The sequence below is a fragment of the Alternaria infectoria genome (genome assembly GCF_024043175.1).
Source record: "Alternaria infectoria strain BMP 0036 chromosome Unknown scaffold_16, whole genome shotgun sequence".
Lineage (NCBI taxonomy): Eukaryota > Fungi > Ascomycota > Dothideomycetes > Pleosporales > Pleosporaceae > Alternaria > Alternaria infectoria.
In genome coordinates this window covers 221,863-246,722 of record NW_026250705.1, presented here as the reverse complement: position 1 = coordinate 246,722, position 24,860 = coordinate 221,863, and the positions used below count along the sequence as shown (strand labels likewise).

Here is a 24,860-nt window from a genome sequence, read left to right as displayed (position 1 = left end):
TGGCTGGGCATGTGGGGGAGTTGGGCTCATACGCTGCCTTGGTGTTGGAAGTCACCGGAAGCATACAGAAGGTCATGAGCTGGCGGGCTGTGTTCTGGTCACGGATGCATTCTTTGCGGCATGCAATATGCGGCGCGAGCCGCAATGGGTCGCGTGAGGCGGAGATGGAGGGGTGATGGGTGCTCTGGAGGGGGAGGAGGGGCATGTTCTTCTCACTTAGCCCCTCGTTTTTCGAAACACACGTCACATTGCTTCTCTGGCTAACGATACAAAGGTGTTGAGGTTTCTAGATACATGCCTCTATGAATCACAGCTTTCTCCCACGCACCCAGAATATCCAACGCTTGCATAGATCCCCAACGCCCTGATGACTCACTCATTGAGGAAGCTCATCGGTTACATGACCCGGATAATGTCGGTATCTGGTATCGCAGTTGCCATCACGGCACGACGATCAATCTTTCCTCCAGACGTGCGTGGCAGCTGCTGCCATATCACGGCGCGGGTCGGGCGCATGTAAGCAGGAAGATTGAGACCGCGAAGCAACTTCAGCAGATACCGGCGCGATGCAGCGTTGAGTGTCCCGGTCATGATAACAGCAGCCAGGATCTGCGGTTCTTCCTGCTCTTCATTGCTGTGAAGAACCACGACTGCTTCCACCACTCTCCCTTTGGCCTGGTCAACGATCGTTCGTGAGACATCTCCTAGCTCGATGTGAAAACCACCTACTTGCGCGGTTGACTCGTCCAAGCGTCGAGAGGTAACGAAAAGTACCCCAGTATCGTTGATGAAACCCCAGTCTCCTGTCCGAAAACTCTTCACACCAGTTCCAGGATATTTCTGGAAACGATGGTCGTCGGCCTTGGAGCCAAAGTAGCATGGCCCGACACCCGGACCAGCGACCCAGATATCACCAGTCCAAGCTCCAGGAAGTGGTCTGCCCAGATGGTCGCCTACCCAGATGTGGTTGTTCGGCAACGCGGTTCCCACAGGGATGAGCTGGCCTTCTTTGTTGGCCGCGTACGCCTTGTAGTCGACAAAGCTCATGGAGGAAGCGATCGTCGTCTCAGTCGCTCCGTAGAAGCTTGCAAGCTCCAGGTTGTTGAGTTGAAGCTCAGTGAAGCTGCGAATAATGCTCGATGAGATGTTTTCTCCGCCACTCAACGCGAATTTCCAAGATTTGCATTCCTTGAGCATGTGACGAGGATGTTGGAACCAAAGTGAGTAGTCGGATGGTGTAGCAATAGTAGTGGTGATCTTCTGATGCACCATGACTTTGGTCACATTGGCGGGAGATGAGTCTGCGGCTAGGAAGAGTGTGCCTCCAGACGTTAGGGCGAACAAGATCTGAAAGAGCGACATCTCCGACGTCCAGTTGCTGTGCTGCAGTACGATCGGCTTCTCTTCTTCGAAGTAGTAGGCAGTGGAAGCCACAAGCACCTTCAAATTCTCGTGTGTCAAAACGACGCCTTTTGGCAGACCATCGGACGACGGAAGATGCAGTCCCACAGCAAGATCGTCTGGCAGCGGCTCCTCGACGTTGTTGAAACCTTCCGTGAACACCATGTCGCCGCAGAAGAACACGGTACCAAGTTGGAGTTTCAGTGCATAGTCAACTAGATCTGGCGTGCTGACGATGCAAAATATAGTGTCGGAGTTCTTAGCGATAGGAAGATTGTCATCAACGGACAGGCGGAAATCTATCGGAACGTAGACACCGCCAGCGCACCATATCGCGACGATACTGCAAAGAAGATCGATGGTTGGTGGACCAAGCACGCACACAGGAGTACCACGACCGACTTCGTGCTTCTTCAGGTCGGAAGACATGGCGACCGCGCGACGTATGAGGTTGACGTAGGTCATCTTTTGGTTTTGTTCGTCCTTTGCAGCGACACGATCCGGAGTCGTTGTTGCGATCTCCTGAAGCTTCTCGAGGACGCTGCTGAAGGAGACTTGGTGCTCAGGTCCGGCGCCGTGCGCCATACCTTGCTCACGCTCTTCTTGGGGTATAAGGTCCATATCGATGATGCTGGTAGTCTGACTCTGAGCGACCATTTGCGTCATTGCTTGGATGTACATCTCCGCCACAACTTCAGCATGCTCTTTGTCGTACGTCTTCTCGTCCAGGCCAACGAATACGACTAGGTTACGGTCGAGGTCTTCGCGTACAATCAAGACGAGGTCTTGAGCATGCTCGAAGTACATGTCGGTAGTCGGAGAGGTAGGATACGCACTAGCAATCCAGTCGAAGGTAACTTGATGGAGAAGTGTCGGCTTCGAAATGTTCAACTCGGATAACAAGTTCTTGACTGGTACATGAAGATACCGTCTAGACACGCCCATGGTCGCCTTAGTCTGCTCCAGGAGTTCGTTGGAGGTGTGTTGCGAGTCGCCCTTGAAACGCACTGGCATAGTATCGCCCTTGCCCTTCAAAGCTCGACCCAGGCCGATCACGAAGTCGTCGGTACCAGTGAGCTGTGTGAGTAGGATCTGCAGCGCAGCTAGACCGAAGCTTACCCCTGAATGTTCGTAGTCGTCGCACATGAATCGAATGCCGAAGGAGAGATTTGCTGAGATGGTTGTCTCAAAGCGATGGAACGCCGGAACCGCATCGGGGTTGCGAAATCCTCGAGTCGTGAACGGTAACATTGGTAGAGACGTGGGACGACCGTCCATTTGGGCTGTCCATTGCCACAGACCAGAGGCCGGTAGGGGGGTCATATGAGAGAGTGGGCTGCTTTCTAGAGTATGGGTCGCCTCGAAAGAGTCGCTAGGGGTCGCTGGAGGCGGTGCAGGCAATGTATAACCGGGGGTGGATTGCGCTCGGCGAGATCGAGTAGGTGCAACTTGTTCCATCGGATGTTGGGCAGGCGATGGAGATGAGAAAGGGTCATCGTCGAAGTCTCTATCCTGCATAGTCGTGTTAGCCAAGATCTAATACTCGGGCTAGGCCGTCAGGGATACTTCGTCGAGTGAATTTGGAGTGCACGGTCGGCTTTTCTACCTCGATCATGGTGTTTAGGCAGCAAACCATCCGTCTTGTTTCCCTCAGTAACCCTAGTAATTGCGATAGGTATAGTGAGGCCAACAGCACTGACCTGCTCGTCACTTTGACGTGAATGTATGACTCCCTGCGCTTATGAGTTCGCACCGACTATGAGAATGCGCTGAACTGACAACCACTGGTCTCACTTTCTTACTCAACCAAGATCATGGGTAGCCTCGCAATCTTCCTCAATTCTAGAGACAAGAATGATCTCGCGCCCACCGAAGCACCCACCACTGGCCTTGGAGATCTTGGCAAACTTCCAAGAGAGCTAAGAGATATTGTCTATGAAGCAGTGCTTGGGGGTGCAGTCGAAAAATACGTCGTTATGTTTGTCAAGGTTCCTGGAGGAAACACCGACATCAAAGCCTACCCCCTGAGACCTTACTACGGCGCAGCATGCATTTCCCAGGTATCATCCGCAATCAGGAAAGATATCACACCAGTCGTCCTGGTTAAATCCCATGTTCAAGTCCGAGGCTATCGCAATATACATCGACTTACTACGCTTCTCTCAACCAACAACGCTTTTGGCAGCCTAAGATCGTTGATATTAGGAGGCATGCACAACATCAGAACTTTGCTCAGTCACATAGACAAGTTCCCAGCGCTCCAGAGCCTCCGTATCGGAATGCGTACAAGTGTGTTGGCGCGAGTCGAATACAGAGTCAATGAGCCAACAGCAGACTCCGTGGCGAAAATAGTGCAGAAGTACAGGTTGGAGAAACTACTCGTGTGCACTACTCTGCGATATCTCACGTTGAATGAGTTCAGTTCCAACGTCTGCATATGTAAAGATCAGTCCAATGATAGAGCGCTACGCGGTTTGGGACTATGGTTGACGAAGGAGTGCGAGGAAAGAAAGATCAGCATGCGTGTCGGACTTGTGCAAATATGTGAAGGGGAGCGTAACGGACGTTTGCGGGGGCATGCGACGACCAGTAAGAGGCTCTATTAACGATGGTGGAAACCGAGGGAGCGGCTGGCTGATGGACGAGCCTTTGCTGGCGTTAAGTTAGTTGTTAGCAGGAGATTACATCGACAATGCCGAGACACCACTAAAGAAACCTTTCGCCATGACAGGAATGCTCCAAGCTGACCGGTGTATCAGTAGTGTTGGCCGATGCTTATGTAAATGCGATGACTACCAATTTGTATGCATGGCGAGACTCCAGGGAACAGCGGAGGTTTCTGTGATACGAGGCCTTGTTACAGCGCGAAGAACCCTCGTGGTCCTTTTAGGGATTGGTCGTGACTGTAATACTAGGGCAAACGCAAGATATGCATTTTCGCACATAAATAGAGAGGAAATGCATGAGGCCTCGATAGTATAGGCGCGCGAGATGGTGCTGGAAAAGAGGATGGGAAGAGCGTCCAGGGGCGGACCGCATATTTGGGAAGTGCTATGAGCGTGCCAAGCCGCTAACGCTACGGCACGCGTCGGCATGGCATGCTTCTCACGTGTCTCTTCTCCTCCACCCGAGATACAACGCGTTCTTGACCATCATCGTTGCACTCCTACAGGTTGCATTCTTATGAAGAGAACTTTGAAACCTCTAAAGTACACCAGGATATGGAAAATGTCTCCACGCGGACTGCCCGGCGTCAGCAACAGCGATCTGGCCAACCAAAACGCGTCGCGTTCTCAGCCGTCGAATCTAGCGCGCCAGCATCATGACACCATGACACGCTTGTTTGTCAAACCTAAACTTTGACCTTCTCAGTCTGTTCCTCGACGATGAATTTCCACATCACCTCTGCCGCCGTTTTTGCGCCGTCCATCGAATTCAACGTCTCCGCTAGCATCCGCGCGCTCGCTGCATATGAAGGATCCTTAAGCACTGTCAAAATTGTGCTGCGAATGTTCTTCGCCTTCCAAAACTGTTTCTGTACACGGATACCTGCTCCAGCATTCATCGCGTTGTCCAAATTCGTCTGCTGCTCGACTTGTAGCGCAACACCGACAATAGGCTTTCCTGCAGCCAAGGCGCACTGGACAGTCCCTTGACCTCCATGCGTGACGATGAGGTCGGCGAGCGCATTGGCGGCCGGTGCTGGGATGAACCGATCAGTCACCAGAAGGCGCGCATCTCCGGCAGCGATCTCGACTGCCTTATCGATGTCGCAGATGGACTTCGAAGCTAGCACAACTGCATTCCAGTTGTCGTCAGGATTCAATCTCAGGGCCTTGATCGCTTCGAACAAAAACTCTTCCGTTCCCGAGCTGCCCATTGTAACTAGGATCGATGGACCAGGACCCTTTGTCAGATGTGCCGATATGTCCTCGTCCAGCTTCGAGTCGTTTCGCGCGTACAAAGGACCTGTGAGGACTATGTTCTTTGGGAGGCGGTGCAGATATTCTTGATGGAATACGGGGTGGTCGTTCACCAAGTTGAGATCGGCCATGTTCATGTCGAAGAGGGAGATGGGGCCCGTGACTGGCCATCCACAGGCTGCTGCAGCAGCTCCTAGGCGCTTCTGTCGGAAGATAGGAGCGTTCACCATCAGGCCGCTGGCCCACCATGCCATGCGCTGTCGAACCTGTCGTGGAAGCCGTGTGAACAATGGCATCATATCTGGAAGATCGCGAATCAGGCCGTGGGCAAAGGCTCCAGGATGCAACGGAACCGGGAGGAAGTTGATCGTTCGGATACCCAGGAGTCGCGCAGCAATAGACGCTGGAGCCCACATGCCATGGAACACAATATCCGGCTTCAATTCTTTGAACGCAGCAAGTTGGCCATCGATGAATGACTTTGCGATTTCTTCTGAACCGAAGAACTCGGGCCAGTCCCATCCGAGGTCATGTGCCACAGAGATGCCCTTCACGCGTGGTTGAGCTGGGACAATGTTGAAGCCAGCGTCCGTGATTTGATATTCGAACCGCGCGCCACAGGACAGGAAGTCGATTCGCAGATTGATATTGGACGGACACATATCCCGCAACGCGATAGCCATCGCAATGGCACGTGTCGTGTCTCCAGCGTCTTGCCATGCTACGCTGAGCACGATGTGAACGTGTTGGGAAGCCATAGTGCCAGATGTTGCACCTCTTATCGCAGAAGAGAAGGTTGAACAGTAACGACGATTAGCCTTCCAGTACTGACTGGGTCTCAAGGTGTCCTGGTGTATTGGCTCTTATACATAACACCATGGACGTCGCCTTGCAGACATGCACCATTCTCTAAATGCGGCGTCGATCATATTCGTCTCTCCTCTATGATCTCCGAAACAACAGGTCCGACATGAGCCGCATTGTACAGCTGCGGCTCATTCTCACCATGCCAGAGCTTATCAGCGTCAGCTCACCATTTGTGCGGAAGCTCGTAACTGCTATACGATGGCCAGCCCAACGCTGAGCATTACTTGAGACCGACCCAGCTACGTGGTATGGCCATGCTACGACGCCCGACAGCTGTGGGGAACCGTGGGAAGTGCGATCCGGTATCGACATTACATTCGGTCCTTTGTGAGATCGGATCACTAATTGCGTTCGAGTATCTGACGTATAGTACGGCCACCTTCGCGCCAGCTGTGAGTGGAATACGTGGGCTGACGAACCGTGCGCGGCGAGATGAGACGTCTGGCAACGCCATTGGCATATAATGCGCGTCGCTAGTCTTGCTGTTGGTTCTTACAGATTGCACAGCAGACTGCCTGCCTGAGTACGACCTGGTGGTGGTTGTCAGCAAGCTTTAGGTTTACGAACAACCAATGGTGTACACGCAATCTCGGAGCTGGCCCGGATGACGCACCCTATCCGACCCCAAAACCACCGAAGTGTGGTTTCACCGCGAGAAGGGCGGCTTCACGGCGATAATCACGCCCGAGTTGGCGGAGCAGATGCACGTTGGAGCCTGATAGCAACACCGACCCCAATCGTCTATCATCTCAATCAAGCAGAAATGATATCGCAACAATGGGGCTCAAAGATGCATATGGTTAATAAAGCTTCGCTAGATCTCGGCTTTGCTTGATTGCTCGTCCTGGACGTGGGATGATCAGCGACATGGCTTGGTGGCTTCGCTTACGCATTACCTGTTTGGTGAGCTGCGAATCGGAATGGCCCCGAAGTCTGCTTCCTTGCGAAAATCAAGGAACGTGTTGTAAGCTTGCGCATTTTCGCCCCTCACAACACGTGGGACGCTTGGAAACAATGCCAAAGACGACAAGCTTCAAGCGAATAACGACGGGAAGGTAGAACAAATGGCTAATACATTATGCATTAATGGCAGAGATACGATGCGATATGGTATCCGCCCTATCATCATTACACGCTAAAGGACCTCGCATTCATCCATAGATCTAATTCCGGGAAAGAAGAGCCAGCTTCGTCACCTGCGAACTTGCTTCCCCGGGCCCAGTTGATCACGGAGGTCGGGGTTAATGGTGGCGGTCAAATACGAAGCAAACTGGCCGCTTTGCCTGAACATCTTCTTCAAAGCTGGAGCGGGCTCTGTGACCGCCGGCTGGTTCGCTTCTTGCCGACCCGCACCATTGGCTGGAGCTTTCAGGATACCACGGGGTTGCTGTGGCTTTTGATCCCGCTTCTCATCGAGTCGCTGTACGGACGTGTCTGGCCTTGCTTTGACGCTTCGCCACTCCATGCCTACAGCAGCTGGTATCGCAAGGCAAGCTATGACGAGTGCCGCAAAGAACGTTCCATGTGTCAGCGAGTCGTTGTAGGCTGCAAGTATTAGGGCCTTGATAGCTGGAGTGACACCAGTCGTCAGGTTCGTGGCTCCTGCATCTAGGATCTTTTGAGGGTCTAGGCCTCCGATTTGCTCGAGTCCAGACGAAAACTTGTGAATGTACAAGTTCTGACCGACGGCTGTGAAGACTGCGCCGCCGAGTGTTTGGAACAGCGAAAGCACTGCCGTGCCGGTTGGAACATCCTCCTTGGGCAGTATGGTTTGCACGGCTATGTTGGGATGTTGCATGGTACAGCCAACCCCAAAGCCAACAACAATCTGAGTTCCAATCCACATGGCGTTATCGGTGGTCATCTCCCAAGTGGTAATGAGACCAGCTCCGATAGCCATCATGCCTGAGCCAAGGATCATGAAAGGAGTGTAGTATCCGATGCGCTGTACCAGAGCTCCAGACAAGATCGAGCCGAAGACAACCGAAAGAACGAGCGGAATGGTGTTGATGCCAGATTGCATCGCAGATGCACCTTTGATGGCCTGGAACCAGAGAGGGACGTAGATGGAGACTGTGAGCATGGTTGCGCCTACGCAGAACTGCGATGCGCTACCGAACGTAACGCTACGCTGGAAGATGATGCGTGCTGGCAAAGTCGCTGTAGTATGACGGGTGACGTATTGCCACAACACGAAGGCTATCAATAGCATTGCGAAGGCGACAAGGAGTATGACCATCCGCGGTGAGGTCCATGGGTAGTCGGCGGCGCCCCACTCCAGCGCTAGCAAGAGACAGGTGATTGACGGAAGGAACAATGCGGTACCCAGGGGATCGAGTTGTCGTATCGTCTCTCCCCACGTCTTAAGTTGCGGCTTCTTTTCATCCAACTTCAGCAGCAAGCACACTACAAGGAGAGTAAAACCACCAAGCGGGAGGTTGATGTAGAAGCACCATCTGGATCATGTTAGCGTGCATCTCATTTGCGATTCATTAACTGTGTTACTGACCTCCAGGTTGCGCTGCTGCTAGTGAACGCACCGCCTAGCAAGGGACCGGCCACACTTGCGACGCCAAAGCATGCGCCGAAGAGACCCTGCAGCATGGGTCGCTTAGCCAGCGGCACAGTGTTGAACATGATCAGGATCGCGCCAGTGAAGATACCGCTACTGCCGAGGCCGGCCACGGCACGCCCGACGATGAGCATATTGCTATTCCGCGCAGCGCCACAGATGATACTCCCGAGTTCGAATAAGAAAATGCCGGATAGGAAGACTGGTTTGGTGGGAAAGAAGGTGTATATGCGACCATACAAAAGGATGAAGCCGGCTGCCGTAAGCATGTATGCGCTGCCGTACCATCCGATGTCGCCAATGCTGCTGAACTCGTTTGTGATGGCGGGTATCGCTGGGCCGATGATGGTTCGGTCGAGAGCGACAAGGAAGATGGAGATGTACAACGAGAGCATTATGATTGCTGTCTTCGCGGTGGATGGGTATGGAGATGGTGCCTTCGGCGCTCCTCTTTGTCGTTCGATGTCGTAAACGGTCGGTGGCTCATCAAAAGGTTCGTCGCTCATCGAATGCGCATCCCGGAGATTACTCCTGCGGTAGTTTCGGTCTGGGTATTTGCCCATTGCAGGGCTGAGAGGTCCGTCCATGATGCTCTCGTCGTCGAACTTGAAGCTCGTAGGACTAGAGTAATTTGTATCGTCGTATGGGTCCATTATGACTGGTACGTGATCGCCATCCTCGGATGTTGAAACCCGTCTTATTGTGTTCCGGCGGAAAGCTGGGTTGGCTGCATTAGCCTCGTTGGCTTCATTCAGCCGCAATATCCCTTCTAGTGCCATTAGAGTGCTTGCCCGAAGGTAAGGTCGGATTTCTTGTAGATCTTCTCGTAAGTTGTTGGTTGTGTAAGAGGTAGCGCAATCCCGCCTCTGCGAGTATGGTTGTGACTGGGCGAGATCTTGGGCGAGGTCTTGTCCTTGTGCGTTGTAAGAGATATATGAGGCTGTGCCTAACCGTGCTTGGTCGGTTGCTCGATCGAACGCAGTCTCGCAGTTGTCAGCCAGATCTTGGAGGATATCAGAGATCAAGCTGCGCTCTTCCGAGTTGGTGCGGGCGTGCCATCTGAGCTCGTGTGTGGATTGTGTAGCTTGTGTAGATGGGCGTGATGATATAGATCCAATGATGGAGAGCGCGGCGGGGCGTGCCCCTCGGTACTTCGATATAGACGGAGGAGGCGCCGCCATGATGTTCCCAGTCTCGAGAGTAAGCCTTAGGTATCAATCCGGATATATTGGGTGCGTGCGCTGAAGCCCGATTTGTTGCTTGCAGCCGAACGTACGAGAGGTCCAAAGAAACGAGACGGTAACAATATGCAGAGATATACGGACATGAGCTATAGGGGTGAACAGTAATATAGTCATAGACAGACGTCGATTCTTTGCATGAACGTCGCATGAACAGTCCAAACAAGAAGCACATCTCAGTAACACATCTAACAGACCAAGGAATATTCCGCAGTCGCATCCGCAGCACGACCATGAGGCGCAACGGTGCAGTCAGACGGCGATTACCTCTGGCGAATGCGACATGCTTCTCCCACACCACCCACAGCCATCAAAAGCATCGGAGCGCCAGTTCCAAAACCACCGATGTTGCACAACTTGGCTTTACGCCACAGAGCTTTTCGTGCGCGTCCGATGGCGTCTATTAATATGAACCGGGTAGACCCTGAGCTGTCAGAGGTGGGTAGCTTCATTATGCTGCATGCGCGCACTGCAGCGACTCTCGTGTTGTGTGCAAGGTTATGCAAAGTCAGCGACATAAGCGACAAGGGGGACGGTGATTACTTGGGGAGCCGAGCGGCGCTGCGAGATCATTGAGTTCTGCCGAGACACATCAGGCAGCATGTCAGAGGGCTGTGAGGATTCCTTTCCAAAGTGAATTTGATGCAGATGATGGAGCATGACGCGGAGTGACGTCTCAGCTGCTCAGAAAAGCTGGTGGAGGATGTTGGCGATGAGAAGAGGACGAAAAAACAAGTGGGCCTTAGCTGTAGCGTGACGGGACTGCTGACGTGCTCAGAAATACGCATCATCTGAATGGCATCTCTTCGCCTCGCCACTTGCTTGTCCCGTCACAACAAACCCATTATGCATTCGTCGCAGGAGGTCCTCGACTGCAAGTACAAAGATGTCGCAATCCGCATCTGCATCGTGCTATAGTCATGAGAGTTTGATAGCATATCAAGGTCAGTCGCCGGTCCGACATCGCAGCTCAACATATCGTCATGACCGCTCATCACATTTCGACCCCGCGCGACCCTCACACACCCTACTCAGCCCTGCGCAACAACAGAGCCCCTACAACCAAGATGAAGGCGTTCTGGATGCGACACCTCAATGCGGGTGATCGCCATGATCCTCTCAGGGGGCCCACTCGAGGCAAGCAAGCCCTTCCCGCGGCGGATAGCATGCACAGCCATCTTGGAATGCAGGTACGGTTTCAAAGGCTTCTAGCTTCGCTGGTCTTTTGTCAGTTTGCGGGGTGCATTGTTGTTCAACAGGGGAAGAGTGGAGGCGACCGTAAAAGCAAACGGCGCCCCTGAACCAAGATTGGCAGGACGGATCTGCAAAAGCAAAGTCGCATGCCATACAAGCATGACCCTGAACAGGTCTGGGGCCTACATCAGCATAGAAACATGCAAAGTAGGTGATACAATGTCGATGTATGCTCCAGGCCTGTTCGGATTGTTCATACGTTGATGTGGTCGGGACGGCAAGCCATATCGCAACACGACCGCAAGCCTTCATGTCGCGGCATGATGCTGGCGGTCGAAAGAGGGGTGGAGTTCAACCGTTGCTCGTTGAGGTGGAACAGGTACGTCACAATCAGCGGGCCGTGGGTCATGACTTGGAACCTGTGGTGGAGACGGCGGATCAGATACCAGAGCCTAGAGATCGACCCAACATGCGTCAGGACAGAAAACATTGCGAACTACGTCAACATTGCTTCCACATTCGCCTGTGTCGATGTGTCGATGTGCCGATACTGGTACTCTTGTTCCTCCTTGAGATGGTCTTTGGCTAACATGGGGTAATGGTAATTGATCCTTGTTAAGGCGGGTACTTCGATCTGTGCAGTGTAGTTGGCGTATCCGTATGAGATCAAAAAGCTGGACCAGTGTTTTTGGGTCGACGATTGGATACTTGATGTCAACGTAGCTTTGAGGGTGAGGTAGAACATTCGCCCTCGTGCAGCCTACATCAAGATGAAAATAGATAAAGCTAGCATCCTGGCGTTGACGTAGGCTCCAGGGTGTTCAGGTTTTCCTAGGATGAGGTGCCACGACAAGGTACGCGAAGTGGATCAAACATGGAAGGCAAAGCTGGTTTTGAATGAGCGTGGGGTATGCTGACTACAAGTAACAAGAGCTTCGTGATGCATGCATGCCAGATTCGTGCAACGAATCTGCTAAAGCAAATGTGAAACGGCCTGCCCATCTCATGCAAGAAAACCCTGAACAGGTTTGCAGACTACATCAAGACAAAAACGTGCAAAGTGGTTGACCCAACGTCAACATAGGCTCCTGAGTGTTCATCATTTTACTGGGTTGGCGTATGGCTGCCATCTTCAATCCCAAAGGGGAGTATCTATCACTTCTTTGCCGTAACGTTGATGCGTAGATATGTCTCAGTCAATGTCACGAGATATGGCAAGTCCCAGAACTCAATCACGCATGTGAAGAAAGAGCAGAGTTTGATGACAGGATATTTTATAGACTTGATCTAAAGGTAAAGACAGGAAGTGGAATCAAACGATCGCCGAATCAAATCCGCCCAGAGCTATCCTATCATCGCCCAGATGTGCCGCAGCAGAAGTCTTGCGAAGTCCGAGAACTATTGCAGGACCACGCTTTATAGAAGAGTGAGTGCTGCTGCCGACCTAATATCAAACGGAGTGTTCAAGATCCCAGAGTTGCCTCTCCTTTTGGAACTTGCCCAGACAGATCATAGTGTCATCGAAGAGTGGTATATTGCACATTCCAACGGTGTTGAACCGTTCGAACTCTTCTTTCGTCATACCCGCGGACTTTGAAACGAATCCTCGGTCCATTTGGGCAACCGCGTTGGCCGTTGTCATGCAGTTGCGAAGAGTATTAGAGGTCATGACAGGGGTGTGCCGGTTGTTGACAGGGGGCCACTCTCCCATGAGCTTCTTATGGTCCTTGAGACAATCTTCATGGCAGCTCCTGTACGCTACGTTGCATTGGAAAAATCGGACGTCGGTCAAAGTAGTGTTGCCAATGGCTGATTGGATCGATATGGGCGTAGGGTCCGAGGCGTGGTCATCAGCGCAATTACCCAAGCACGTGCTGTAGGTATACTCGTTGTATAGGTCGCCAGGGTACCGGTCTTTTTGAGCGGCGAAGGTTGAGGCTTCGAGTGCGTGCAAGGCGGCTTCTTCGTCCCCATTGGAGTTCTGACGGGCAGCCTTACTCGAGTTAGTACGGGTATGACTTGTGGCTCAGTAAGGAAGACTAACGAGACCGGCGGGAGACGCAGTGAAGGTTGTGGGCTCGGATGCCAGAATAGGCTCCGGCTGTGAGGTGAGAGTTAGTCTAAGATCACGGAAGATGGTAGACTTCCTACCTTGGCAATGGTCGAAGTAGTAGGAGCACGAGGTATCATGGCTGTTCTAGCCATGAGGCAGCCATATGCCAACCAGAAGTAGCTTAAGGCTATCATAGTTGTTCGTTGAGAGTGACAATGATGTGATAGCTGGAAATGCCAGGCGAGATGGGGTGAGACAGGTGGATTGAGTGGAGTGAGTGGAGTGAAGATGGTGTGCTGGACCTGTCTACAGGCGTGTCGCGCTCGTTTTATAACAATCTGCAGCCCCGTAACGCAGTTCTGTCTTAAAGACCCTTGAATTAGTTGAGCACCTCGGGTCGGTCCCCTCCTGGCTCTTGCGGTAATGTTTCGATCGATTTACACCCTCTATTTCCCCCCTTTTCCGTTGTCCGGGTATACGCCAGCCATTGGATGTAGCCACGTTGTTGGCTTACTGTTGACTCCCAGCTCAACGACTTCGGTCTTCTACGATCCAGGGCAAGCAACTCCGCACCCTTAGATCATGATGACTGGTGCTACAGTATTTTACGACAATGAAGTACCCCAGGGTCGCTTGTCCTTGTCATTCGAAGATCATAGACCACCATATCCGTGACACCCGAAGCAAGCAAAGCCGAATCACAGCGTAATACAGTGGCGGGCCGGTCGGCTTGTGAATGCGCAGCAAGATGGTTCGGATAAGTGTGTTCATCGGAATCTGCGTCGACGGGTAGGCACGTTACTGCAACACCACCCACTCTTGTATCGTGAAGGGCCGGAAGTTCATTGTTTCCAACTACCTGGGCAGGTAGGCTTGGCGATCGATACCGAAAATTCCGGGATTTTCTTGTGGTTTATCAACACGCAGTATACCGCCGACTAGAGAGTAATGGAGTCCTTTCGTATCAGCGGGAGTAAGAGCACGTCAGCCTAGGGAAACCGAACCAGGTTTGCAGCCTACATCGACATAGAAAGACGCAAAGGAGGTGATCCAACGTGAATGTAGGCTCCAGGCCTATTCAGTTTTTCGTTCTTGCGTAAGGTGACAGGGCCATTAGCGATTAATATAGCATCTCGCCAGCGCTATATCTCTGTAGTTAAGTTTAATTACTTTAAGAAGAAACTAATATTCTAGTAGTATAATTTTAAGAGTCTACTAAGTAGTTACTTAGAACTAAACTCTCTTACTATTATAATAGTTATTAAAGTTTCTTAAACTAGTAAGTATAATAGCTTTATAGCTATTTTTAATTAGCTTAAAAGTATAGAGAAAGTATAGTAAAAAAAGCTTAATTTATAAGTATAGCTTTATAGTTTTAATACTATTTTTTAATAAAATAATAGGCTTATAAGTATAGTTTAGAAAAGTAAAGTATACGCTAATATAAAAGTAACTATTAAAAGTAGCTATTTTAAATTTTTAGAGTTAGTAAGAGTAGTATAATAAAATAAAATACTAACTTAAAGTTCTAAGTAATAAAGTATAAGAAAAAAAAGTAAAAATTAGAATAGTAGTATTTTAATATAAAGTATATTTATAAACTCTTCTCTTACTACTATAACTAAATTTTATAGCTTTAGTTATATCTTTAAACTTAAAAAAGCTTATAAAGTTTTATAGTTCTTATTATAAAGGTATTTTTTAGTAATTTAATAATTTTTTTATTTATAGCTTATCTTTAGGCTAAAAAGCCTAAGACTATTAGTTAAGCTTTTTATAACTTATAAGTAAGTAGAGAGCCTATTTTTTTATAAATTTACTTATAAGAGAAAGCGTTTAAGCTAGAAATATTTATGTATTTAATAGAATTTAAGGTGACAGGGCAACAGCCTAGGATGCAAGCGCTGTTTCTTGTTGGTTGTTCGTCGTTGGTAAGTCGAGTAATCGCGAATGAGGTCATCGATGGAATGCCAAGTGCCAAGAGTGGGCCGTTCCCGAATCTTCCGCGACATTTGACACTGCATCCACAACATCAATCCGGCACCTCCAAGACTTCATTACCGAAACACAATCTCCCAATAAGTGGGCTTACCCGGAATTCGGCTCTTCGCTGGCGGTACTAGAAACCACATCAGTCAACGCGATGACATCCATATGGTTGCCGGTTACTACGTCAACACTTCCAAGACCGCTGCGCATGTACAACGCTGCATCATCATTCTTATCTTGTGAGTGATGAAGGTATGTTATGGCATTATCGGTCTCGAATAGAATCAGATGCTTCCGCATACCCGAGCTCCGCGGTATACTGTGAATGGATGTCTTTCCCGAGAACTGACGCAAAACCCTGGATCAGCTCTTCGACACTGCGTTCGAGACCGCATGCAGGTACTCAGGGTTTCAACAACTTGGAAAGCTAACCTACCTAGGCATGCCGAGAAACGGGCACCCAACCGACATTGGGATCAGTATCTACCCTGTAATCCAAGGTCTGACGAGCTGATCACATTGCCGTCCAAGTTGTGCCAGTCACATCAATGTCTATTGAAGACTGTTGAGCCTCATCGTGGAGAGCAACGGCGTTTTATTCGCACAGAGACATAGGTGGGACATACATCAATACTCTGTCTGCGACCAGCGTGTTTGAAACGCAAGGATCAGTCGGGAAGCTACATCATCATTGAATATGTCAATTCTCGTGTTACTAGACCGATGTATCCCTTTCTATGCATCTTGTTCTCGTACTATGAGCTTGTGACTAGTCACTGGTATTCACAGCTTGCACGCATATCTCCGACACATCATCGCTGACCGTCATCGATTCGAATCGTTGTTCATAATACGCATGGGCAATATCGAGCCTACCTCACTCGCCTGCACAAGAGACATCCACGATGCGAGTTCTCCGCGAGATATGTAGCGCTTTCTTATTCTTCAGGACTGCTGTTGGGTCTCCAACCTTAGGCTCCATGGCGTCGCTGAATAGTAGCTTAACGAATGTCACCTCAGAACCGCCAGAAGATCGCCGTGGGCTTGACTGTTTCAACAACCCTTATTGCAATTATACGGACGAGTCCCTTCCAAGCTGGCATATGGATTGCGATTTTCCGAGAATCAACGTACGCGTGTGGAAGGAGAATCGTGTCGAAGATTCACTGTGGCTGAACCATAAGTTCATGGACTACTTATCGTTGCGAAAGAACGAGCAAGGTATAGCCACAGATGAGGAGACGTTTCCCGCATACATGCTCAAGCGTTATGCCCCGAATGCGGCCCCTAGCAGCATGCTCTGCGATGGACTGGGAATGTGCAGGGTAAGTCTCTTTAAGCTTGTTTGCAATGAGCTTCGCTAACGAAATCGATAGGCTCCGAGCTGCAAAGATATCGGACAAAAGCACGATAAAGTCACGAAGCGCCGAGCTATGATGTTCTTCGAATTCGTATCCGGTCTCGACCATTCCTTCCACATCATGAGCGAAGCGACGCAGGACAACTGGCGCCACATCCTTGAGGACATCGAAAATCTTGTCAAGATGTTCACGTACGCCGATGAGCAGCAGGATGCAGCGGCCAAGAAGGAAGCCAAGAAGCAGAGACGCATAGCACAGATGGAACTGGCCTTTGGTATCATCACAGCAGTTTTCGGGTTACTTGGTGCAGGCATGAACGTTCTGAATTATGAGACCACCAACACTGCGAACGTCCTGAATCGCTTCCTTTGGGGGCAGAGGTCGGCGTCATTTTGGCAGCGCTCGGTGAATACATTCACTACATTGGCACGCAACAACGGCCGACTGAGTACCTGGAGAGCGCCTCAGAAACTCTTTAACGGCGAACTCATAGGACCCTTGCAGAGTATGTAACAGCATCGCCATGATCCTTATATATGCTAAAACCTCACAGAGCAATGGACTATCGCCAGCGCGGCCTATCTAGGCTTGCAAGGTCTAACGAAGGAGGTCGTCAAAGAGATCAATCACAAGAAGGACATGTGAGATGAACACCACAGCTTGTGGATATCACGATACTAACGTTGAACAGTAAAGGTTTTGAGAAGACTCTCAGCGCGGTAGAAGGCGAGCTGGCGCTACTCGACACTTCCGCTACCGAAGAGGCGCAGAATGCGATGCAAATCATCACCACAGGCGGTACCACTCGAGACGGACACAATATAGTGCACCTGTACAGGTCCTTGTTCTTCTATGGTTCAAATGTTGGATTCCGAGCATGGGCATCTTTCATGATCGAGATGAGATCCTACGCAACGATCGTGAACGCTTTATGGTACGTTGGCCAGTGATCTTGAGGAGCAAATTCTGACAGTGTGCAGGAAGACAGAAGGCGTATACATCGTCGAGTCTTTGGTTAAAAGCGGGGACTGCGACAGCGACGACCGCGGGCCAGCAGACCTCAAAGTCTGCCTGCTCGAACGGCCCGAACGATCATACTGGGTTTATGCCATCTCAAACTACGACGACAAGAAGTTACGGGCCCCTCCAGGGTTGGAATACCTCAACACAACGCACCCATTCCACGGGATCTGGCTCCAAGACGTCGTCCGATCTTCCCTTTGGTGGGTTGAAGTACACAGACCTAGCTCATTGCAACCGGAGTGGGTGCATGACGCATCGTCATCATCTGATTCTGACACCGACACCGACTCTGACTCTGACTTTGACGAGTACGCTATTCCAGCCATCAACATCACTTCCTCTGCCGGAAATACCACGTACCTTGACGACTACGGGAATGTGCCAGGCACGTTTCGCATACCCATCTGCCACAGCTGGAACGGTGAGGCCATCTCGAGTATCAAGAGCAAGCACAAGGTCAACGGACCCTGTCTCTGCGATGCCATGAACCCACAGGTGGGAAGCTTCTGGGAACAAGCAAACAATTGGACTACGGCAGCCACGAAGTTCTTTGTGAAAGAAGGTGGCTTCTTCAACTTCAACAACTATGGGAAGATCTGTGGGGGCAAATGTGACCACGTGGGTAGCTGGGCGTCTCTACTAGGTCTTGGCAAAGACGACAAGCCAGCAAAGCACATGAAGAAGGCTTGGGGCCGCCATTGTCATGCCAAGGGGTGGAAGCACTGGCCACTGGGACCGGCACAGTTGGTAGACCCAGATTCTACAACCTCATCGAGCGCACCAGCGGCTTCGGGTACGCCTGACGACCCAGACGTAGCCCCAGAGCCGCCGTTTCAACCGACCCCCACCCGAGATCCTATCGTCCAAGCTACGACCCAGCTGCTCACCCACGAGACACGCTACCCGAAGAACACCCCGAAGAACATAACGCGACAAGGTGACTGCAATGGGCCATACTGTATCGTCGACGCCGTCTACCAGATCACAGAGCAACACTACGAATACACAGTCGACGCTTCAGTGCGACCCAACGACCAAGGTTGCTTCCTTGGCGACCTGTGGTGTTTTGAGCAATCCGCCCACGACCTCTGCGAACAGTTCGACGACGAAGATGAGATGGCAGCCGAAGCCGAAGCCGAAGCGAATGGAGAAGAGGAAGAGGAGGTCGGCTCAGACGAGGACGAGTACGCGGACTTTATCCAAGACGACGAGACTCCCGATGGCGACGGCACTCCTGGTGGCAACAGCACTTCCGACGGCACCAACGATCCCGAACGTACCGCCACTCCAAACGGCGATAAGAATGCAAACGACCCGAAGAAGGACCCTGCATCCGAGAAGACCGAAGGCGAGAAGGCGCTTGAAGCAGAGACCGACTTGGCAAACAGACGAGCGGCGTGTTTCTGCCCTGGAGTCAACGGTACAGAGGGTCAACCCGGTATCAACTGCTCTGCCGGCAAGATCACCACGAAGACTACCACTATCAAAGGCCGCATGAAGCAAACAGTCACCCCCTTGAAGCCTTTCTCCAGCAAACCGACGTCTTCCGGGGGAGCTGGTGGAGCTGCAGGTAAAGCTGCAAGCGGAAGCGGAAGTGTAGTATACCACTGGAATACCGTCACCGTGGAGGCCAAGCGAGATGTACTGGCTGAAGTGTTGAGTCTGGCTACGCCTACGGGGGTACCGAGTCTTGCTACGCCCATGGAGGTACCGAGTCTGACAACGCCTGCGGTGGCGCCCGTGTTTCTGACCGGTAGCTTCTCCTCATTCGCTGCGTTCACGACACTGGGCATGGCCTGAGGCACCCCATTCGAGGGAAAAGCTGAACACCCTGGAGCCTACATTGACGCTACGCCTCTACATTTGCTCATCGTTGGTCTAATGTAGGCTTCAGGCCTGTTCAATTTTTCTTTGTATGAGGTGGAGGTTGGCGTTCGGGGTGCCTGGTCTCGGTGGCTTTGGTTGCGGCGTTGTTCTTTCATCGGTACTCTATAGTTCTCTGTTAATGGGGAGAGCTTGAGTATACTGCTTTTGCGCGTGGTTAGGAGTACCGGACGGGGAAGGAGTTTGGGTTTGCCAACCTACTCTTGATACCCCAATGAATCGAGTTCATATTATATACTCATGAGCTTCATGCTGGTCGTGACCGTCGTGATATCCGAAACACATTGCTTGGAAGACAAAGTGGAGATGAAGTGTTGGTGTATATCAAACTCATCGTTATGCCATGCCATGCCATGCCATACCATGCCATGCAATAGAATAAAATATGAAACGCCCCAGCACTTGGCGACGTTTGATCCAAACAACCGGAAAAGAAGAAGAGATGAGACCTTTGACCAGCAAAAGGGCTGAGCGCGAAAAGTAGCAAAATGGAAGAAAGTAGAGGGTATCATCGCTGTCGTGTGTGCGCGGGGTGAGGAAATGGGAAAAGACATTACCCAGAAAGATGCGAACACGCCAAACGCCAGAAATGCCGAGAATAACCAGACGCCGCCAAACTCTCAGATTCGTAGGAGAGAATGGACCGACGCTCAATCGTCCGTAGCATTCATCTTCCCCATCTCCAGCCCAACCTCATCAGTCTTCATCCTCTCCCCATCGGGCCCCCTCCGTCCACCCCCCACAAACCCCCAAAGCCCAATCGCTGCAACACCCCAAGCAACTATCACAAAAGGAACCATAAACGCCCTTCCAGCGATCTCAATCCCACATTGCATGCCATAATCTTCTCTCACCATACCCGCACCTTCAACACCCGCGAGTTCGCAGGCCCAGGTTTCGAGATCAAAGGTACCGAAGTTGTAACGGAAGAAGGCCGGGGATTGCTGGGTGGATGCGGAGGTGGAGGCAGTGTCTTTCATGCGCGAGGCGCGGAAGTTGACGAAGCCTTCGCGGAAGTGGGAGGTGTTTTTGTGGGTTACGTAGATGGAGACGAGGGCGAAGAGGACGAGGATGGCGTTGGTGATGTGGAGGAACATTATGTTGCGACGGAAGGCGTAGGATTGCGTCTGGAGAGGCATTAGTTGGATGTGATATTTCGTCTTCCGTGGGATTAGACGTACCCTGTTGCCTTTTTTCCAATCTGTTGCGACGAATCCGAGATGTGCGGCTGCGAGACATATGCTGACTGTACCGGCGATGATAGCGAGCTTTGCTGGCACTGCGTATAACATCCGAGGTAGAGCGGCCATGATGATGGACTCGCCCGGGTCGCCATTCCTTCTTGTTGTCTGGTATTCAAATCCCGTCATACGATTGTCCTCGACGAAGCTATAGGTTAATGCCTTTAGGGCAATAACCGGGACTGCGATGACGAGTAGTAAAGAGAGTGAGATGCTGTATAGCAGCCTTGCGATGCGGTGGTGCGGACATGAGCTGGTATTGAGCGGCTGGTTGAAGACTGGTGGGTCATCCTCCTTGATCTGTTTGGTGTGGAAGAGCGATGTGACCTTGTCGGCTGCTGGCGGGAGGGTGAATTTGACTTTTGTCATCTTGGCGGTAACCACGTTTCGACCCTTCACGGAAGGACGAAGTGGAGGAAGGCAAGAAGACTACGAGCGGGAGTATTAGACGTTACTTGACTGATGTCAAGGAGACAGAAGATTAACATAACATCTGGTCACCGCCGAGACATCGTCCCAAGAGATGCATGCTTGGATAGTCGCCCGTACCGCATCGACTCTTCCCTATGATTATGATGTCGGCTGAGAGAATATCGGCCTGTCAATGCTATCCTACCGGCATAGGGCTGCTTCGTGGCCGCTGTCAAGGATTCGCTTGAACGGTCCAGTACATTTCCGGCCTGTTGTAGATGAATCGCAATGCAACTGACAGGTGTCAAACGGTCGGTTCATCGTGTATTGGTCGTCATGATGTGCCGCGACGGGAAGTGTGTGAGATGCGCAACGGGCACGCTCCACCCACTGCACCGATGATGGTTCTCACACGTCGCAATAACACCGACTATTATGTGTTAGAGATATCGCTTGGGTATTCGCGTAGTTTTCATGGCGATTGAAGCGGGTGTTGACAATATATCAAAGTCGATAGAGGTTGATCTGTCCATGGGTCGCATGGAACACGCATGGAATACCCAGCACGCTGTGTCGATCCTCCGCATAACGGTTTGCATCGAGAAGACGCGTCCTGTATCTATTATTGTCTATGAGTTCAGTAATCGTCGGGCAGATGAGACGGTACAGCTGTAGGCTATAGTGAGAGGGTCTATGGAGAGTTTCAGTCGAGGGCGACGCTGTGGCGAGCAGACACTTGATGTTGCTGGAGATCGGTAGATTGTGCATTGTGCATGTTGCGCTGCGCGTACAGCATGTGAAAGCAGAGTGGGGAGTCAGCCGTAGATGTGGGAGGTGAAGAGAAGAGTGAGGTGGCAGTGGTGAAGGATGGTGAGCGGCGGTGATGTCAGACCCTGGGCGCTAATTGTCGAGGAGTCGCGATCAGCCGTCGACGCGTCCACGAGACATTTCAACCGACAACAACAATTCCCCACTACAACCCACCATGGCCTTCACAGCGCTCAACAACAAGCCATCGGCACCTATTGTTCCCGTACAAGCGCCTGCAGCACCCGCACCTGCACCTGCACCTGCGCCGGCAGCAGCAACGACGCCCGTACCCCATCCACAGGAAATTGATGTCGCTTTCGCTGGCAATCATGAGCTGCGCAAGCGCGTACACGCCGCGATAGGTATGCGACGCCATTCTCAAAGTTGAATTATGCTAACATTCCCCAAGACCAAAACCCTACTCAAAGTACTCTCTTCCGCGACATTTCGACATACATCCTCAATCAAACCTCGCAGCCCGCCGCTGAGCCAGCGACAAAGAAGCGCAAGATCGAAGAGAGCGTTGCCCCACAGAACGGCGCATCGAAAACAGGAGGCAGTCTCACGAGCACTTCAACGAAAGCGTTCAAGACCTACCCAGCCGTCAGCTTCTCGATACCGCAGCGAAAGAAGTTCACCCTCGAGCTACTCGACAAGAAGGATGGCGGCATAAGAGCCATTGGCGCAAACGGCAACGTCGAATTTGCCATCGCGTGGAAGGACGTCGACCAGGTCTTCTGCCTGCCCATACCCGAGAAGGCGAAGAAACAGCATCATTTTGTCATTATACCAGTGCACGGCGATGGAGTGGCGCCCGTGCCAGAAGAAATGAAGGGCTCACCGCCAGAGCCGATCGTATGGACCTTCGAGGAGGCGACAGGGAAGAACATCGTTGAAGGCGAAGACCCAGGGCCAGCACCCATGGCTGAGGCGATACACCACTGCTTGATACAAGCCGGCACCGGAAAGGGGGTCATCTTCCCCGATGCTGATGAGTTCGCGAGCGCAGTACCAGAAAGCCACAGGAAGGGCGAGAAGGCATATCACGTCAAGGCACATAGGGGAAGCAAGGAGGGTACGCTCTACCCAAACTCACAGCAAAAAGCTCCTGCTAACACACTCCAGGCTATCTCTTCTTCACCTCAGTAGGCATCCTCTACGGCTTCAAAAAGCCCCTCGCCTTCTTCGACTTCGCCTCCATAGAAAGCATATCCTACACCAATGTCCTGCGCAACACCTTCAACGTCGTCTTCACTACGCCCAACTCCGGCGACATCGAATTCAGCATGCTCGACCAAGCAGATTTCGCCGGTATAAACGAATACGTCCAGAAACACGGCTTGCAGGATGCCAGTCTGGCTGCCGATCGACGCGCAAAGAAGCTCAACGTGAACAAGGTGGGCGGCAAGAAAGAGAATGGCGCAGCGGTCGAGGAGGCCGGTGGTGAGGAAGAGGAGAGCGAATTGCAGAAGGCAGAAAGGGAGCTGCAGGATCAGGAGGATGACGAGGAAGAGGATGATGACTTTGATCCTGGGAGTGAGGGCGAGAGCGAAGGCTCGGGGTCTGACAGCGAAGACGAGGATGGTGAGGGTGGTGGATATGAAGAGGGTGATACAGCGGAAGTCGAATATGATGAAGCAGACGATGACAAGATGGAAGACTAGGACTCATCCTTCAAAAGCGCCGTATTCAGAGTCATGGAAGTCGGTGTGGTAGACTAACATTGTACTACTTCGTATACCCTTGCCAGTATTCCATCCCTTCCACAGTCGCGTGATTGAGATACTGCACTGCACCAAGAACAATACAACGACCTCCATCGCACCCAATACACTCCAGCTAGAATACTGTACCCTACACTCTACCTCGATTTAACCAAATACTTCCCTCGCACGACCGGCACAATGCCATTCCCTTAGCTCTCCCACTTACCCATCGCAACGCACATGAAACACTTCCGACTATCCAGAGCATTTACCCGGCCGCATGCGCAGACACAACCCGCGACGCCCACACGTCTACATCTCAGACGTCCCTGATTCTCCATTTGTTGAAAAGCCGGTGAACATGCTCATCCCGACCTCGGGAGCATGTGGTGCGTGCCATGTGGAAAATGAGAAGGGGTTATTGTCAGTGGTTGCCTAACGTGGTTTACAGGGCGGAAACGAGCCACTTGGTCATGAACACGCGCATGAAGCGATAGTTAAGCAGCTAAGCAGCTAAGCGCGAAAACGACGATTATGGTGACATGGCGTGGAAGGCTACTGATGCGAACTGGGAAGGTGCTGGGACCCGAGGTCGTGCTGATGTACGTAAATCGGGTTCTACGCAAGTATGCAAGAGTTTTGAATGGCAGATGAGAGAGACTGGGGTGATTTGGAGAGCTGAGAGGTGCGTAAGGAAGCTCGAGTTTGTAGGAAAGGATGCCGGAAGCATCGAGGCCGCAACACCTAGGTATGGCAGTCGCGAGCGACCACAACACGTGGCTCCATCTTCAAGGGCAAGGACGTCACAAACCTCACGTGTGGACTATCTCACCTCACCTCAAACTATATCGAGCGACATATCTCTCTCACACCGACGCCCTCTGAGTTATCACTACACGGAACCTAAACAATCTACACTACACCTCCTCACGATAACCACCTACACAACGAACCACACACCTACACGCGCGCGCAACACCCCCAGACTCACACCAACCCACCACCCGCGCCGCCCCCAGTTTTGGTAGCAATGAGCATCCTCTTCCTAGCCTGCCTCCTAGCAATCTGTCTACCAATCCTCTCGGTACAACTCCCCCGCCTACTCCCCCATCTCCATCTCCATCTCCCCCACTTCCTCCTTCCGCGCTCAGACATCCTTGCAGAAAACCGATCCACGCTACACC

The 24,860-nt window shown here is 51.6% G+C and overlaps 6 protein-coding genes across 6 annotated transcripts; 2 read left to right on the top strand and 4 right to left on the bottom strand.

The window, feature by feature from the left end:
* Positions 1–396: 396 nt before the first annotated feature.
* Positions 397–2,724, bottom strand: J4E92_008326 (uncharacterized protein; the record flags this gene model as incomplete). The annotated part of the gene is made up of 1 exon (XM_051499679.1): positions 397–2,724. The coding sequence occupies one exon, from the start codon at positions 2,722–2,724 to the stop codon at positions 397–399; it is 2,328 nt and encodes a 775-aa protein (XP_051350055.1).
* A 2,029-nt stretch (positions 2,725–4,753) lies between these two features.
* J4E92_008325 (uncharacterized protein) lies at positions 4,754–6,082 on the bottom strand (the record flags this gene model as incomplete). The annotated part of the gene is made up of 1 exon (XM_051499678.1): positions 4,754–6,082. The coding sequence occupies one exon, from the start codon at positions 6,080–6,082 to the stop codon at positions 4,754–4,756; it is 1,329 nt and encodes a 442-aa protein (XP_051350054.1).
* A 1,301-nt stretch (positions 6,083–7,383) lies between these two features.
* Positions 7,384–9,944, bottom strand: J4E92_008324 (uncharacterized protein; the record flags this gene model as incomplete). The annotated part of the gene is made up of 2 exons (XM_051499677.1): positions 7,384–8,647; positions 8,701–9,944. The coding sequence occupies 2 exons, from the start codon at positions 9,942–9,944 to the stop codon at positions 7,384–7,386; spliced, it is 2,508 nt and encodes an 835-aa protein (XP_051350053.1).
* A 6,612-nt stretch (positions 9,945–16,556) lies between these two features.
* J4E92_008323 (uncharacterized protein) lies at positions 16,557–19,424 on the top strand (the record flags this gene model as incomplete). The annotated part of the gene is made up of 5 exons (XM_051499676.1): positions 16,557–16,565; positions 16,617–17,106; positions 17,155–17,242; positions 17,293–17,433; positions 17,549–19,424. 5 exons carry the CDS (start codon positions 16,557–16,559, stop codon positions 19,422–19,424), a joined length of 2,604 nt encoding a protein of 867 aa, XP_051350052.1.
* Positions 19,425–20,158: 734 nt separating this feature from the next.
* J4E92_008322 (uncharacterized protein) lies at positions 20,159–21,118 on the bottom strand (the record flags this gene model as incomplete). The annotated part of the gene is made up of 2 exons (XM_051499675.1): positions 20,159–20,931; positions 20,998–21,118. The coding sequence occupies 2 exons, from the start codon at positions 21,116–21,118 to the stop codon at positions 20,159–20,161; spliced, it is 894 nt and encodes a 297-aa protein (XP_051350051.1).
* Positions 21,119–22,145: 1,027 nt separating this feature from the next.
* J4E92_008321 (uncharacterized protein) lies at positions 22,146–23,634 on the top strand (the record flags this gene model as incomplete). The annotated part of the gene is made up of 3 exons (XM_051499674.1): positions 22,146–22,332; positions 22,380–23,045; positions 23,096–23,634. 3 exons carry the CDS (start codon positions 22,146–22,148, stop codon positions 23,632–23,634), a joined length of 1,392 nt encoding a protein of 463 aa, XP_051350050.1.
* Between the last annotated feature and the right edge of the window lie 1,226 nt (positions 23,635–24,860).